Source organism: Merops nubicus, unplaced genomic scaffold (assembly GCF_000691845.1).
Source record: "Merops nubicus isolate BGI_N331 unplaced genomic scaffold, ASM69184v1 scaffold8543, whole genome shotgun sequence".
NCBI classification, from domain to species: domain Eukaryota; kingdom Metazoa; phylum Chordata; class Aves; order Coraciiformes; family Meropidae; genus Merops; species Merops nubicus.
In genome coordinates, this window is record NW_008600906.1 from 9,025 (window position 1) to 25,299 (window position 16,275).

General features: G+C 38.7%; 1 protein-coding gene across 1 annotated transcript in view; it reads left to right on the forward strand.

Moving 5' to 3' along the window:
- Nucleotides 1-2,825: 2,825 nt before the first annotated feature.
- USP24 (ubiquitin specific peptidase 24) overlaps nucleotides 2,826-16,275 on the forward strand; it is a 47,536-nt gene continuing 34,086 nt past the window's right edge. Inside the window, exons 1-14 of the mRNA XM_008937817.1 lie at nucleotides 2,826-2,985; nucleotides 3,943-4,010; nucleotides 5,449-5,592; nucleotides 6,108-6,230; nucleotides 7,107-7,142; nucleotides 7,720-7,785; nucleotides 9,176-9,241; nucleotides 10,026-10,100; nucleotides 10,823-10,981; nucleotides 12,279-12,393; nucleotides 12,893-12,996; nucleotides 14,182-14,289; nucleotides 14,771-14,866; nucleotides 14,968-15,129. Coding sequence (XP_008936065.1) covers nucleotides 3,978-4,010; nucleotides 5,449-5,592; nucleotides 6,108-6,230; nucleotides 7,107-7,142; nucleotides 7,720-7,785; nucleotides 9,176-9,241; nucleotides 10,026-10,100; nucleotides 10,823-10,981; nucleotides 12,279-12,393; nucleotides 12,893-12,996; nucleotides 14,182-14,289; nucleotides 14,771-14,866; nucleotides 14,968-15,129 — 1,287 coding nt within the window. The 5' untranslated portion in view covers nucleotides 2,826-2,985; nucleotides 3,943-3,977. The remainder of the gene's footprint in view (nucleotides 2,986-3,942; nucleotides 4,011-5,448; nucleotides 5,593-6,107; nucleotides 6,231-7,106; nucleotides 7,143-7,719; nucleotides 7,786-9,175; nucleotides 9,242-10,025; nucleotides 10,101-10,822; nucleotides 10,982-12,278; nucleotides 12,394-12,892; nucleotides 12,997-14,181; nucleotides 14,290-14,770; nucleotides 14,867-14,967; nucleotides 15,130-16,275) is intronic.

Below are 16,275 nucleotides of genomic sequence, written 5' to 3' on the forward strand. Positions count from 1 at the left end.
AAGAGGCAGTTATACTACATATGTGGTAAGAAACAAGGTGCAGCCTGCAGCAATATAGACTGAACATAGCAGCAATTTGAAAAAAAGGCAGGGTATTACATTCAGGAATGATTTGAAGGGGAATTTGAGTTTTAAGGTACCTGGGCATTTAATTGAGACAGTTGGAGGTTTTGCAGTAGCTGTGAAGCTACGTCCATATGATAGGTTCTAAAGTTTAATAAAACTGATACTTCAGAGTGTTAGTAGCAGAAAACTGATAAGATTTGTTGTCTCTAATTAGTGGAATGTGCCAAAGCCATATTCCTTCAATGCAAATAGTATTGTTATTAAGGCAATATTCCCACTACCATACCCATTGTTATTTCTTGTGTAAAAAAATCTTTTCTCTACATTTTTGGTGGACTCAACCCCACTGTAGCCCCAGATGTCCTTTGTGGGGGTTTGTGCCAGTGCCATTACTGGTGGGGGCTGAATGCAGGGTGAGGTACGTGTGTTATTTCACTCCTTCCTTAAGAATTTTCCATGCTAACATGGCACTGCAGTCGCCTGTGTGGAAAGAGCAGCGTTGCTTAGGTGCAGAGGGGGAGGCAGAACAGCAGGTTGAAGGTCTACACTGCTATTAGATTGCACCTCTTGAACTGTCCCTTGCTAACCCTAGCTTTATATGGGCACTTTCCTTCAGGGAATTGAGCAACCATAGCTCAGTTACCCTCCCCACTTGTTGAAATGTTGCTTTCCTTTGCTTCAAGTCCAGGCTGAACTGAGATTGCTGAGCACCCAGCAACTGGGTGTTTATATGATACCCCACTGACCTTTATTAGACTAACCATTGTGCCTTGTGCTGTCACTAGAAGTGCTTTTTCTGTAACTGCACATTTCTTTTCTCCAGGAGATGGTTTTGTGTGCTGGATGGAGATACTTTACAAAAACTGTAAACTTAATTGTTGTTTGTTTAATCAGCACAACAGGTTTGTGTTCAGGACCAGGCTGGATGGGGCTTTGAGCCATCTGGTCTAGTGGGAGGTGTCCCTGCCCATGGCAGGGGGTTGGAACTAGATGATCTTTAAGGTCCCATTCAACACAAACCATTCTATGATTCTGTGATATTTCCTGAAAAGCTTTTATCTTTCAAATGCTTTCAGTGTCTTTTTGTTTAGATCTTCAAACATATCTTTTTCCAAAACTAGAAGTGTTTAAGCAGGGCACGAGTCATGTAATTCACATCTACGTTTCCATACACGGTACGGATCAGATGGCTGCAGTTTTAGAAGCTGATATTCAGGTCTGCTCAAGTACACCATCCCATAATGACAAGCTTAGGACTAAATGTTTAATAGAGGGCTGGGGAAAGGTGGCACCTTACTTCACAAACACTGATGGGTTTTTTTTTTTCTGAGCACTATTTTGTGTTCTGTTCTTACAAACTTTACTGCTGCTCTCCAGAAGCTGTTGGTGAGTCCAGCCACTGTATGCAATTGTCACCTGCACCAGTGAACTTTAAAGGGTACAGTCTTAACAATTGCTGTTTCCTTGGCTTAATATTTTTGAATCATTATGAAACTGAATGTGAGACATTTACTTTTTTAATAAACAGGCCTAATCCTGTTAATAGCTAGTGCTGTGAGATAGCTGGAAGCACGCTTGTCTGCATGCATTGGTTTTGTCCTCCGCATACCTTGTCCTCCTGAGTTCAGTTCTTTCTTCTGGTTTATTCCTTCTGATTTGTTCCATTCACTTCATGACACTTATTTTCATTTTCGAATGCGTTTCCTGCTTGTCCTTCTTCCCTACATGTCCCTGGCTTCTCTTTGGGGGAGATCTTGTTCTCATCACTACACTGGTGTTTTCTTCTGTCTCTGACAGTTGCTCCTGGTTGCTGCCAGGCGTTCTGCCCTTTCTCCTGCTTCAGTTGTCTGCTTTTGTGGAGGCCAGGAAAGTTAGTCCATGTGAACTCTGACACACTGAGTAGCTAGCACCTATGTGAGGTAAAAAAAAAATAAACAACAGAAAATAAGTGGATAGCTTGTCTCCTCTTTCATTTGGCACTACTGAGGCAGTTGCCTCATATAGCACTTGGCAAAGAACATGGGGCTGATTCTGTGTTCTGCCTGCACACAGCAGTAGCTGCTGTTCAGTGGCATGAGCAAGGAAACCTGTAGCTCTTAGCTGCAGATATCTGCTTGGTTTTCCCTCTTTGCCTACCAAACCATTTTCCAATAACTCCTTTTAACTTCAGGAGGACAACTGTAATTTCCTTGTTGGACAACTATATTTGAAATGTAAATTTTCTTTAGATAATTAGCTAGTAAAAAAAAAATAGAAATTAGTCCTGACATACTGGATTAGTGTCTTGTGTTTCTTAATGTGATGGGGTGAGAGGGTGATGAAATTTGCCTCCCTTAGAATAAACTATTCCATATTCCACAGCAGTTGTTGAACAGAGGATTAAGATGCAGATCTGTGAAGATCAAGGTTTGTACTCTACAGTCCCACAGGGACTGGAAGTACTTATCGCTTGGCTCTAGGATCTGATATGCTAAGGAACAAGATTTGTCACTTCAATAGGCAATTAGTTAACAATTAGTTATGTAAACATAGTAGTTATCACCTCCACAAAATACATGAAGGTATGTAATCACTTCAATCCAAACTGAAATATTAAATTCTGCTTTGCAAAACAGAGGCAGCCTTAGGGCTGGTGAGAATTTGACATGCTTGTTAAGAGCACAGCTGCATTTTCTGAAGCTACTAAAATCCTTCCAAGTGTCTAGGGGAGAGAGAGAGAAAATGTTTCACTTGAACTTCCTTTTTATTCATAGAAAAACGATGAAAATGGGAATTGCTCTGGTGAAGGTATTGAGTTTCCAACAACTAACTTGTACGAGCTGGAGAGCAGAGTTTTAACAGATCACTGGTCCATACCCTATAAGAGAGAAGAGTCTTTGGGCAAGTGCCTAATTGCATCCACCTACCTGGCAAGACTGGGTAAGTTCTCCTTGTACACATATAAAGATTAACTGTTCAAAGGATTTCACAGGCACTACAGTGGGCAGTTATAGCTTTTGTTTTAATCTTGCAGTTGTTTACATAGCACCGTGCAGAATGATCCTGCCTCTGTGACAGTGGTTGACAGTGAACTATTGTACCCAGTGCTGTAAAAAGAACGTTGGGCTCTTTTTTTCCTCTAAAGTAATTTGTTTATTTAAGCTTTTTTTTTAAAGTGGAGCACATGTTTCTTTATGTTCTAATGATTGTAGGAATTACTGTTTTTCAGAGCTAAATGACTGACTGTTTTTTTTATTGTGCTGGTTATTTTCCATTCCTGAAAACAAGCTGTCATCTAAATCAGTGCTCTACCATGCTTGTTTAACTGGTTGTTTTTTCCCCAGTGAAATGCTTATACTGCATTAGACCTGAATTTGACTTTTCTGTGTGCAGTACTGTGGAGTTAAGAGGCCCAACAACTGGTATATAATGAGGGTGCAAGATGAGTCTGCCATCAGGCACGATGGAAAAACTAGAGGATGTTATAATGCGTTGGAAGAAGGGAAGTTGTTGGGTGGATCTGGTTTGCTGCTTTTTTGTGTTGAAAGGCTGTGCTTAGATTTGGGTTTGGGTGGAGGCTGTGAAACGTCAGAAATGATCTAAAGTTAGTAGGAACTGGAAACTTCGCAGGGAGAAATTCTTACAGTTCTGATAATGCTTGAAGAAGTTGTAAAAGATGGAAGATTGGGAAGCCTTATTTCTAGAAGGCAGGTTCTCTTACACTTTTTTGTGGCTAGACAAGCATGCTAGTTATGAATGAGCAGTAGCACATTTATTCTGCTGTTTTAGGTTGGTGTTTTCAAAAACTTGAAACAAACTGCCTGAGGTAATCCTAAAAAGTTGTGGGTTGTGTTTTTTTTTTTAATACTTTAAAAAAGCACTCTCCTTTCTGTAAAGGTCTTTCTGATTCTGATGAGAATTGCAAGAGATTTATGGACAGATGCATGCCTGAAGCATTTAAAAAGGTAAGTAGGTACATTAGACCAATATTTCTGTGTGTTGTTCGTGGCAGAAATAGTGTTTTGTAATCCAGATTTCAGGAGCTATGGTGACTAGTGCCTGGGTTCTTAGATGAAAATCGTACTCAGATCATTTTCCTAGATTAAAATCTTACATAAACTTAGATTCAAATCATACAAAGTCTCATTTCTACAACTCTGGCCAATTCTGGCAGAGATGCTTTTTTTTTTCTTAAATGAAGAGTCCTCTAGTAATTGGTGGAGCCCAAAGACAGGCTTAAAGACCCTTGGATACAGCCATTAGTGACAAATTCAGAATCAGATTTCCTTTAATTCTGCTCCTTTGGTGAATTGCTAAATCTCTTGTTACGATGTGTTTAGAAATTGTCCTTCCCCTCAGTACTTAATGCTTAATGTAACTCTGCCTGTTGTTCTCTGGGTCCTTGTGAACTTCCTCTGCAGAGCTCCCCAAACCAATTTACTTCCCACTGTTTCATCTGTTTTGGATATTGCCTAAATTTCTTGCCCAGTTTTTAGACCATATGTATAAAAGCATACATACACATTTTAAGAAGTTGCTTGGTGTCCTAATTTTAAAATATTGAGAAGATGGGTATATTTAAGGAAGCTAGAAATTTAAGGGAGAATTTTTCCATTTGACTGAATAAAACCTTACATATAATGTTTTTAAATCACTTGGTATTCTTTGCACATTAAATAGTGTAGATTCCTCCTCCAGAAGAATAATCTGCAGAAATCCAAGTTTAGAATGTACTAAATTACAATTTGCTGAGATATTTACAAGAATTTCTATTAATGGCACAAGAAGTAATTGTACTTAAAGTATTAAGCTTTTTAACTGCTTATGTTCAGGCACAGCTCGCAGGAATTAAGTTTGCAGATGGAAGCTTAGTGTCCTTTATAAACAGCCACATTAGACCAGATTTAAAGAACATGTTTCAGTAGGTGGGAAAGCAGCATTAAATGCCTCTCTCTTCATGGCACATGTTCATTGTTTTCCAATAGAAACTGCTCAAAAAGTGTGAATTGGTAATGGTTATTACAGCTGAATCAGTGCAGCTTTGTGGCACACCTCCTTGAAGATTTAATAGTTATGTGTTCAATCTGCAAACAAATTGGTTTCACATTAGTTGTTTTTGCAAAGGTTACAGTCCTTACCAGTGCATGGAAATGGAAAACACTTTGCTCTGGTACATATTATTTTCTGTCATAAACTGTGATTTAAGGTGTTCTTCAATGAAATTACAGATTTAATTAACTCATTAAGCCATTAGAGCAGGAAGAGCATCTGAAAAACACCCCAGACAGTGATTAGTACACTCTAAGGAAACATTTGCTCTGAAAACAGTCTCCATGGCTGATAAATTTCTCCTGTTTCGTGGTTGTGCTCAAACTTCAAGAAATTACATTTATTTTTTTTTAGCTGTTGACATCCAGTGCTGTTCATAAATGGGGAACTGAAATCCATGAAGGAATATACAACATGCTTATGCTGCTAGTGGACCTGGTTGCAGAAAGAGTAAAACAAGATCCTATTCCTGTGGGCCTGCTCGGTGTGCTTACGATGGTATTTGACTCTCTCATTCAGTTTCTAGTATTTGGCTCTTCAGCATTTCATATTTATGCTGCTGATACTTTTTCTAATTATTTTAGTTGTAGTGTTATTGTCTTAAAAACTGCAGTGGGTGCTTGCTGGAGAATTTTAATATCCAGTATACAATTCATAAAGGGATGAATCTGTTTAAGACTTCTGAAATCCAGTGCTCTCAAAAAAAAAAAATCACATCTGCTGTGACTTCACTGTTTTTTTTATTTTTAAACTGGTACTTTGAGTTCATCTCTCTATTTTACAGCTGTCTGGCTCACGTGAGTATTGGATGTTGTCTATAAAGAATGGAAGCTTCAAATGCTTCATACAGTGAGAACTCAGAGGCAGGAGCAGGGGTCTTCTGTTAAGCTTTATTTTTTGCTAGATCCTTGTCAATGAGGAGAACGCTCAACTGAAAAAGTCAAATATTATCAAGATAAGTTTTGAGACTGGCATAAGCCATGTTGTTCACTGCCATGGGCTTTTCTTTCAAGGCATTTAACCCTGACAATGAATATCATTTCAAGAATCGAATGAAGGTGTGCCAGAGAAACTGGGCAGAAGTCTTCGGGGAGGGGAACATGCACGCTGTCTCACCCATATCCACTTTTCAGAAGGTGAGCATGGCCATGCCCTTAAAACCTATTTTTAAGAAAGATGTTTGTTTCAGAAAAGATTGTTTGATTAGTAGGTATTTATAACACAAGAAAGCTTAAAATGTGTCATCAAGAATTACAGCATATAGGTCCTCAGTGTATGTTGGTCTGTAGAAATGAATTGGTCCTCTCAAATTGTCCCAGTTGTCTACTACAAGCTGGATTTAGAAGTTGGTGTACTTTCATGTCTAAAAGTAGCACAACAATCAGATGCATAGATCTGTTGTATCTAAGGACTGACATGTGTTTGACTGAGTGTGAAATGACCAGGATAACTCCTAAGTGTAACAATTCTAGCAGAGATTCAGGCTTGCCTGACAGCTGAGGGAAGGATGTCCTGAAGTCAGACACACTAGCAAGGGGGCAGTTTTTAAGGTTTGCATTGTCTTGTCAAAGTTGTTCCACATGGGTGGGACTAAAAAAGCATGAGTAGGGTTGATCTCTCCTTCTGAAAACAAGTTTGTAGCCGTAGAAAGAAAATTCTACATCTGCTGCTTTGGGAAAGGTTCTTCAGTAAAGTTCCACACCACTAATGTGCTATAAATATAGTTGCCTGTGAGTCAGCATCCACAGTACGTACCATTGCTACAGCACATGGTCAGTGATGTCAAGCAGAGTCCAAAAAAGGATGATGCCAATGAGAACCAACCAGAGCTCCAGCTACGTGCTCAGTAAAGGAGCTGGTACAAACACATTGCTGTTTTCTTTTAAATAATAGTGCATACGTTTGAGGGGTGAGTTTATGGGCTGAGTGTCTGTCCAAATCTCTGTTGCAGAAGACAAATGTTTAGCATTGATGTTGCAGCTACTGATTTTTTAATGTTTTAATTGTTCAAGGAACCTCATGGGTGGCTGGTGGATCTGGTAAACAGGGTAAGTAAATGTAAACCAAGCACAACTGCTCATTTGTCACTTGAATTCATTGGTCTTTAGAAATAGTTTTCTTCTCCCTTGTGATGTGCTTTTCCACTCTTCACTTTTCTGACAATTGCAAAAAACATTTAAAATTTTAATTGTGCCTACATATAGGGAAGGTGCAACTTACTGAGTTGCTGCCTTTCTCCCTTGAGCAGCTGTTACCCTAACATGGTAGCTATGACTAGAGGAAGTCAAGAGCCCAGCTTAGGCTGCAGTAGTGTTTCCCAGTCAAACATGCCAGGCAAGTCAGCTATTCCTATATGTGGTCTATCCTTCTGTCCCTGTACATTTTTACCCAAGACAGAGTTTTTAGCTTGATCTTTAAACTGGTCCTGGGTATAATCGCATTGTGTTCCCCAGTGTGCCCCTAAATTGCTGTGAAAACATAAAGCTGCTGTTGAATGTGATATTCCTTGGTAAAGGATACCTCTTGGCATACCAGGAACTGTCATTAAAATATTTTCTGTAGTAGCTCATATAAAAGATAAAATACTGTAGTCCACTAACATAATACTGATTCTTTTTATTTCAGTTTGCAGAGTTGGGTGGATTTTCAGCAATTCAGTCCAAACTCAATTCAGAAGATATTGAACTTGGGGTAAGTTCATCTTCAAACACAAGACTTCTCCCTTTCCACGATGCACAGTGCTCTTACTTGTGCCTTGCTATCAGAACAACACCCCCACAGAGCTCTGGAGAAGTGCTGTCAGGCTGGAGGTCAAATGAGGTTGTGCGTAAGAATCCTGACTAAAGAGCTTTTGAGGCATCACACAAAAGAGGGGAAGGGTCAGTGTACCTTTCTGGCTGTCATTCAGCCTTCCAGTTAGACATCAGTCAAGCTATTTCACTGTGTGTTCCCTGGTTTCCTGTTTTCCTCAGCTGTAGCTGCATTTAGCTGCAAGAGAATTGACTTCTGTCACTTAAGATAGAACTTGTTTAAGGAAAAAAATCCTTAGGAATTCAGACATGGTCTAATCCTAAGCAATTTTTCAAGAGCTGAGTCTAAAAACTGGCTGGTTCAACAGCACTAAACTATCTTTAGTGACACAGCCTGACTTTTTTAGTGTTAGCTTGTTAACCTGTATTTGGAAACTTCAGAGTCTTTCAAGCTTTGAGGAACAAGGAGGCTAAAGGTAAACGATGTCATTTAGGATCTTGTCCCCAGTATAAAATCAGTCTGCTCTCTAGTGAAATGCCTTTTGGAGATAATTCAGCTGCTTTACTTGGAGTATTGCTATTGCTTTATAAAGAGAAGTTCATTTGTGAGCATAACAGAAGAGTAAAGAAACTTGTTTTAAATCCTGATCAACTTTGACTTTGTTTAATGATTAATAACTGCTTGCTTAGTAAGGAAGCTTGGGTCAATGTCAATTAATTTAGGCCCTTGATGCATGCTGGATTTCACAATTCTTGATCCAGTTTTGATATTATTTATTGGCAAGCAAATGCCTGTATAAGTTTCATTTCTTGATGACAGATATTGCTTGAAAATCATGGATTGAAGGGATCTCGATGTGCATATGACACGTTTACAAAAGCTTTCTCCTGCTTTTAATGCACTGGGGAAGAAATTTGACATATGACTTTAACCTTAAGTCTTGCATTCACACTTGTTATTGCTGTAGGGAGCAACCAAAATGTGGTGTGTCCCTTTTTGTCCATTTGACTGAAACAAGACTGGACAGAGAAGACTGAATAGAATTATGAGAGGACAAAGATCAGTGAAAACTGGGAAGGTGGTGTTTATGTCAGGCAAAAATCCATAATGCATACGTAATCCATATGTAGGCCATAGAGTGAATCTCTTTCTTGAACCATGTGTTGTTGTCAAGGACTTGCACACCAAAATAATTCTGTAGCAAATGCCTGGAATTATTATATGAGATAAATATATAATACTTACCTTCCTTTGCCTTTTAAGGTATAGATCACTAGGTCTGAAAAGATCTCCTATATGTGCACCTGAATACTTGCTGTATTTCTTTCAGGCAATCTCTGCATTAGTTCAGCCATTTGGAGTTTGTGCAGAATACCTGAACTCTTCTGTAGTACAGGTAAAAAGCCTTTCTTATGAGCTACCAGAGGACTAAAACCTAGTTCACAACTGTTGGTGTGAAACTGGTGATTAATTAGAACAGCCTTCAAAAACCACATTGCATAAAGAAGCTTTCTGAGCATCCTGAGGGTGATGGATAGAGAGCTCAGACAGCATTCAGATGCGTTTTCTAAGCACAGTAATCTGTAGTCATGTATCTACATCTTCAACAGCAAGAAGCTTTTCTGCTGCCATTAGTAAAGTTCATCAGTGTGAAGCATGTGGGAAAAGAATCTAGCCTGATGGATGGACTTTGTTTTTAGCTTAATTTTCTGACTGATAACAGGGATGTGGATATGAGAGTTTACACTGGAAAAACTGTAGTACAGGAAAAAAAAATTCACCATATGTTCATGCATGGAAGTGTGCTCCAGACTTCACACTGGCACTCACAAAATCCCTCAACTTAATAATGGACTGGAAGTCTTGATTTGAGGAGGAGGTAGTTTAGATGCCACTGGGAGGCAGAAAGACACATGCACCTAATAACTGATAAATTGTGAACAGTCGGTCAGCCTCTTTTTTACAAACCTGTGTTAAGGTGGCTTCTTACTCCAACTCCTTCCTTTTCTGGTCCTACCTAGCAGAATAGTGTTATGTATGTTGTAGGTGTTGTTTTCTGTCTAAGGTAATCGTGAGCTTTCAGCTAAGTATTTAATTTTGTTGCAGCCAGATCTTCTGAATAACGTAATTGCTTTCAAGAAACATAAAATGATTGTCATGCCTTTTCTCACTTTCTTTAGCCCATGCTGGATCCAGTCATTCATAAAATGATTAAATATGTACAGAATGTAGAAGAGAAGGACTTGAAAGACAAGGTAATGTTTTATATATTAAATATTTAGGAAGAACTTAATGTGTGCCATGGAAATGCTGGCAATGCAGACTTGAACAATAGCTGTATTTACACTGGAAAAATTCTATAGCCTGTTTTGAATTCTGACTGAATGACAGAACAAAATCTGTTCACCCATATCTATTCAATACCCTTTTCAGGAGCTATCTGATGTTATGACCCTTTTTAAGATATTTTGCTGCTGTTGCTATCAAACACATTTTTGTTGGTCACCTTCTGCAGTGTGCTGAATGCTCACTCTGGCTGACTTGAATATTAGTCTTGCAGTCTGTTAAATTCTTATAACCTGTGTGCATAGGACTGTTGTATTAGCTGTTTGCTTCTGAGAATTTGGTAACTGTTGATAAAAAATGTCCATGTAACTTGTGACTACTTCCTGTTTTACCCTGAATTTGGGGTTCAGTTCTGTAAAATATTTGAGTGTTGACTTTTTACTCACCCTTAAATTGCCAATTGTAAATTGCAAAGAATGTGTATGATGTGTAGCTACAGAGGAACAAGATAGTGTGCCAAATCTGTAGCAAGGGAGTCCACTTTAACCAAAGGTTTCGTTGTCTTAACACATCTTATGTACAAGTAATATTTTCCAGTGTACATGGTACTGCATTTTGTAGATTAAAACAGTCTGTATTGGGTCACTAAACCTACACTTGTTTCTGTTCGTCCTGTTTTTGTTTTAAACAGAGACTAGTCAGTATCCCTGAGCTCTTGTCTGGTATCAAACTGCTGTGTATGCGCTTCCAGCCTGACTTGGTGACTGCAGTAGATGATTTAAGGCTGGACATTCTGCTGCGCATGTTAAAATCTCCTCACTTCAGTGCAAAAATGAATTCCCTCAAAGAGGTAGGTTTGCTTTTTGTGTCTGTGTCCCCCCACACGTGTGCGTGTGAGTAGGTGGGGTGGACTTGTTAACAAGTCATGGAAACCACAACCTTAAAGTGCTGGGGCAACATTTCCTGACAAATTAGGTTGCCTTAGCAAAAGCTTAGTTCATAACAAATACTGAAACAAGTTATTGTAACAGGAGTTGTTTGTTGTATTGATTTAACAATTAGAAAACAAACTAGACATTGTTTGAACCTTTTAAGGAGTGCCATGTCAGACTGATTTCTAAGCAGTGATTTATGCTATCCATTGAATACCCACTCTGCAATATCCATCATCATTCAGAGCATTCTAGGAGATATCCCTTTCCTTTCCCCTCATTGAGAGAAAAAGTGGGGGAAAAAAACAAACAGGACTTGGTTGAGAGCACTGCTAGACTGTGGTGTCTCAGTCCAGTTATATCAGGTCATCACACTTTTTTTTTTTTTAATTGTGGTTGTAAGTGCACAGTGTAGTAGCACCTAGGAGCTGGAGTTTATGGACCAGGGCTCTTTGTGCTTGCATCTTCTGTGTAAGTAAAAGAGAACAGTTTATTTTTTATGGGAATTGGCAGTTAATAGAGCTGTTCGTTCATCTCTTCCTTCCAGAACTTGTACAACTTCAGTGTCCAAAAAAAGGGGCATTTTTTTAATATGCAGATACTGCAAGGTGTTGGAATCACTCTTTTGCACTTTTTGCTTCTTTATTTGTGGGAAAATTGAGATGTTAAACATTGCTGCTGTTTGGTTCTTACTTATAAGTGCCTCATATCCTGGGTGGATTTATAAAAGTGCAGGTTTTGAAGGCTTTAGCAGAAATTTGCTCTTTCTCCCTAGAATGAGGAGCCTGTATCGGTTCTGTATTGGATAGAAAATAGGACAGTGATTTGAGTGTGGCAAACAGCAGCCTGAGATAACCTACTTCTGCTGTGTCTGTAGAAATAGACCAGGCAGCACAGGCCAGCTTTTCTGTGTGACACTGTGTGTAAGAGTGTACTGCGTCAGAGACTGATGGCAAGGAGGTGTTTCTGGTTAGGAGCTGCCTTTCAACAGCTTCTTAAAAACCAAAACCAAAGCAAACAAAACCCACAAAACAAACTACAAACCCAAACAAAACAGCAGCAACAAAACCCTCCAAAACCAACCACAAACGAAAAGCAATATTTCAGGATTCACACTTAAGCTTTGCAGTAAGCTTTTTGAATGGATTTCATTGTGTGTGTGTGTATGATGCATGTGGGAATCATTGTTAGAATCTCACATTTTGCAATTTTTAGGTCACAAAATTAATAGAAGACAGCACTGTATCCAAGTCAGTGAAGAATGCAATAGATACAGACCGACTGCTAAACTGGCTGGTAGAAAATTCTGTCCTGTCCATTGCTCTAGAAGGTAAGCACTTTCTCAAAGCCTTCTTTCCTCCATCCCTTTTGATAAAGTTTAATGGAACATGATTAACAAAGGAGTTCAAGGGCTTTGTTGTCCTCAAAATAGAGTAAGGAAAATCCTGCACTTTCTGCTACTATCACCTAGTCCTCTGCTTGACACCTGTGCAGATAGCTTCTGCTGTACCTGGGATTTTTATATTTAAGCCCCTAGAAAAGAGAGAAAAGAGGTTTTGTTTTTGTTTTGGTTTTTTTTTTTTCCAAACAGCTCTTTTCTACAGGTGTGAACTGATATCAGATATATGAAATAAAACTAAATAAAAATAGGAGGAGCCTTTTCTTTTTCTTTGAACTGATAGATTTGTGTGTAACAGCAAAGAAAAAATTTTCAAATAAAGATAACATTCTTCTTCTCCCTTTAAAAAGAACTTGATTATTCTTACGCATTTAATGTATCTAATACTATTTAAATCATCTTAATTTAGGAGCCTTTCTTTGTTTTATAGGTAACATAGACCAGGCACAATACTGTGATCGTATAAAGGGAATTATTGAACTGCTGGGCAGTAAACTATCTTTAGATGAGCTCACTAAAATTTGGAGAATTCAGGTAAGCAGCTAAATCAGGTACTTTTAGACTGTCTTAAAAAAGCAGACATTCTAGTGGTGGTTTTTTTTGGTTTATAATATATGCATCTCTCTATTGCAAAGTGGAGGTGTTAAGATTTTAACAGTATAATTAATGCAAGTCTGTCTTCTGCTTCTTCCTTTACCATTTAAAAAATCAAGTGTTCTGGTAATTTCATGTGACACAGCTGTTAAATCTTATGTTGAAGTTCTGTTCTTTGCAACAACTGTTAAGGGGCTTGCAAAAATATTTGACTTGGAATAAGAGGTTGTCAGCCTGCAATAGCTGATGGAGTGTTTGTCTAGACCAAAGACCGTGCCTAAGGATATTCATTTTCATGGCTGGAGGTGTAAATTTGAAAGCAGCTCACAGTGTGACTTGAAAGAGAGTGAGCTCAAACTGTGTGAGTGCCTGTTTAACTTCCTGTATGTACATATAATTGACTGACAAGTCAGCTTTTCACATTCACTTTATGTATATTCAGCTGATCACTGTGTAGGAAAGGTGGTTTGACTCCTTAACACAAATGACACGTGAAAGTTTTGACCAGAAATGTAATCTTCTGCTGCAGGAAATGGTTTTCTTTGTCCATATGTTAAGTTTTAGGTGAAACTCTTTGGCTGTTGCCAGATCCACAGTATGTGCAGGCATGGTAGCAAGTCTTGCATGCTTAGGAGAGCTGAAGTATGACTCTAGCTCACTCACTTTTACTCTTTAATAACAATGTAATACTTCCTTCCCCCTTCTGGTTGTTGTTACCATGGTGCTCCCATCAGTGTGGGAGGAGATTTTATATCGCTGGCTTTTGAGTAAAGCCTTAAGGAGCAGCAGGCTTGGAGCACCTCACACATGAACTTAACCAGGCAATAAAAATGGTGATGTTTGTGATGCTGGCACGGCACCTTACAGTGGTATGTGGCACTGCAGCACTTGGAAGCTGCTGTAATGGTGACAGACTAACTTTCCTGTTCTAGCAATAGCCCCAAAGACCTCTCTGCCAGTGGAAAGAGAATTGTAGACAGTTATTTGTACCTTGTGTTTCTAACATGCCAAAAGCTGTTACTCTTTCTCATTAGTATGAATAGTAGGATAATGCTTACATGAAGATTTTTGCTGTTTTGTTTGAGATAAAGAACTATGTCCTCCTGTTCTCCTTCCTCCTTTCAGTCAGGACAATCTTCTACTGTGATTGAAAACATACATACCATTATTGCTGCAGCTGCTGTGAAGTTTAGCTCTGATCAGCTCAATCATTTATTTGTTCTAATCCAAAAGGTAAGTTTTCACATGAATTTATATTCCTTAGGAAGAGGATTGATGAGACGTATGGTGCATCCAGCCTACCCAGAGGCAAATACTTTGAATACATTTATATTTTCTATATAAATATAAAATTGGATATACTAACTTTTGGTAGCCCAAAGGCCTGGTCTGCTACTGTATTGCTAATTGACTTAGATTTGAAGTACATTATACAGCCAGTGCTAAGGCACTTAAAGTGAGATTTTAAATATTACATTTATATTTCATATTAATATTACATTTAATGTTACATCTCCTATAGTTTGCTTGAATAAGAGTTGTACGAATTAATAATATAACTCCAGTAATATAAGGAAGTACACGTGGTGGAAACATGCTTGTTTGTATTCTGATTTTTCCTGCAGTAAAACAACTGTAAATTGTATTTTTCTGTACAATTGAGACTTAAGACTGATAGTGCTTTAGTAGTGAATGTGATTTCTTTCCTGTGCAGAGCTGGGAGACAGAAAGTGATAGAGTGAGACAGAAGCTATTGAGCCTGATAGGGCGCATTGGTCGAGAGGCACGAGTGGAGACAACCACTGGAAAGGCATGTGAATGTTTTCAGTTTGGCCATTATCTTTATTAAACATAGGTTTGTTAACCTCTCTACTTCCTAGATCCTGATTACTCCTTCTCTTCTTCCTCTAGGTTCTGGAGGTGCTTTGGGAACTGGCTCACCTTCCAACGTTACCGTGTAGTCTTATCCAGCAGGCCTTGGAGGAACATCTGACAATCCTCAGTGATGCCTATGCAGTGAAAGAGGCAATCAAAAGAAGCTACATCATCAAATGCATAGAGGATATTAAGAGGGTTGGTTTATTAATTTTATCTTTTCCAAACTGAAACATTAGCTAGCATTGATGTTGCCTTTTCTTTCAAGATGCACAAATTGTGTCCCATCTGTAAGTTCTTACCTTGGGGAGTCCATGAGAGGGGTAGGCTTTGTGTGAGCCAGTTTGTTGACCTTGAGACTCATAGTAAGTCTCTTGCCTTTGTTTTAAGCAAATTTTCAGCACAAGGAGTGATCAGTTTATGGGAAACTACCAGGATGGGCCCAAGGTTAGAATTTGCAAATGGAACCACTATAAAGGTATGTCAGTATTTTAACTGTCCCTTTCATGTGAAAGCCTAGATTAGTTTCTTTTGAGTTAAGCATGTGTTTTGGCATGACCATTAAGTCTCAAAATGCAAATTGATATTTAAATTTGTATTTTAATAAAATACTTAACTCTTTTCATCTAAGCCATTGCTGCAGCTGCCTGTGCTGAGATGTTTGCTGGCAGCAGCAGTAATGTGCATGAGTAGATAGATTCTGTCCTGCACTGTTCACATAGCAGGCAGTTTGTCTTCAGATCTGCAGGAGTGCTCCTGTCTTTTTTTGTTTTGGTTTGGTTTTTTTCAGTTTGAAGTATGCTCTAAATAAAAAAACTTGTACTTTTTTTTGTTTTCTTCATGGTAGATTAGGTTTTATCTGTGTTGCAGCATCTGTAGATAGTTTTAGTTGGTTAGGAGGTACAGTATCTTGCTTCTTGATATTGGTCACACCTTTTTCTGCGTGTGGTTATGAACACGGATTTCAAACTTTGGGTTCTCAATGTCTGAAAAACTCGCAGTTTTTTCTTTTGGATCTTCCCTTGTGCTTTCCTGTTCTTTTTAATTACATTCTGGCAAGGGCCTTTACAGAGGTGCTGCAGTGGGAAACACTAACAGCTGTAATTCTAGCTGTGGGCTAGAAGGGATTGGGGTAACCATACAGCAGACTTCTAAAAGTACATCATTTTTTAATTTCCCTTCATTAGGGGAAATGGAGAGAAACTGGGAGGGATGTAATGTTAAGGCAGCATTCTCAAGTACTTGAGGGAGTCTTCAGTAACGAGCTCTCTGTTGTGGGCAGGTTACTTTAATCTCTGTAAGCATGTAGGTGGCATTGGTTTTTGTCAGTATTTAAACCAGACA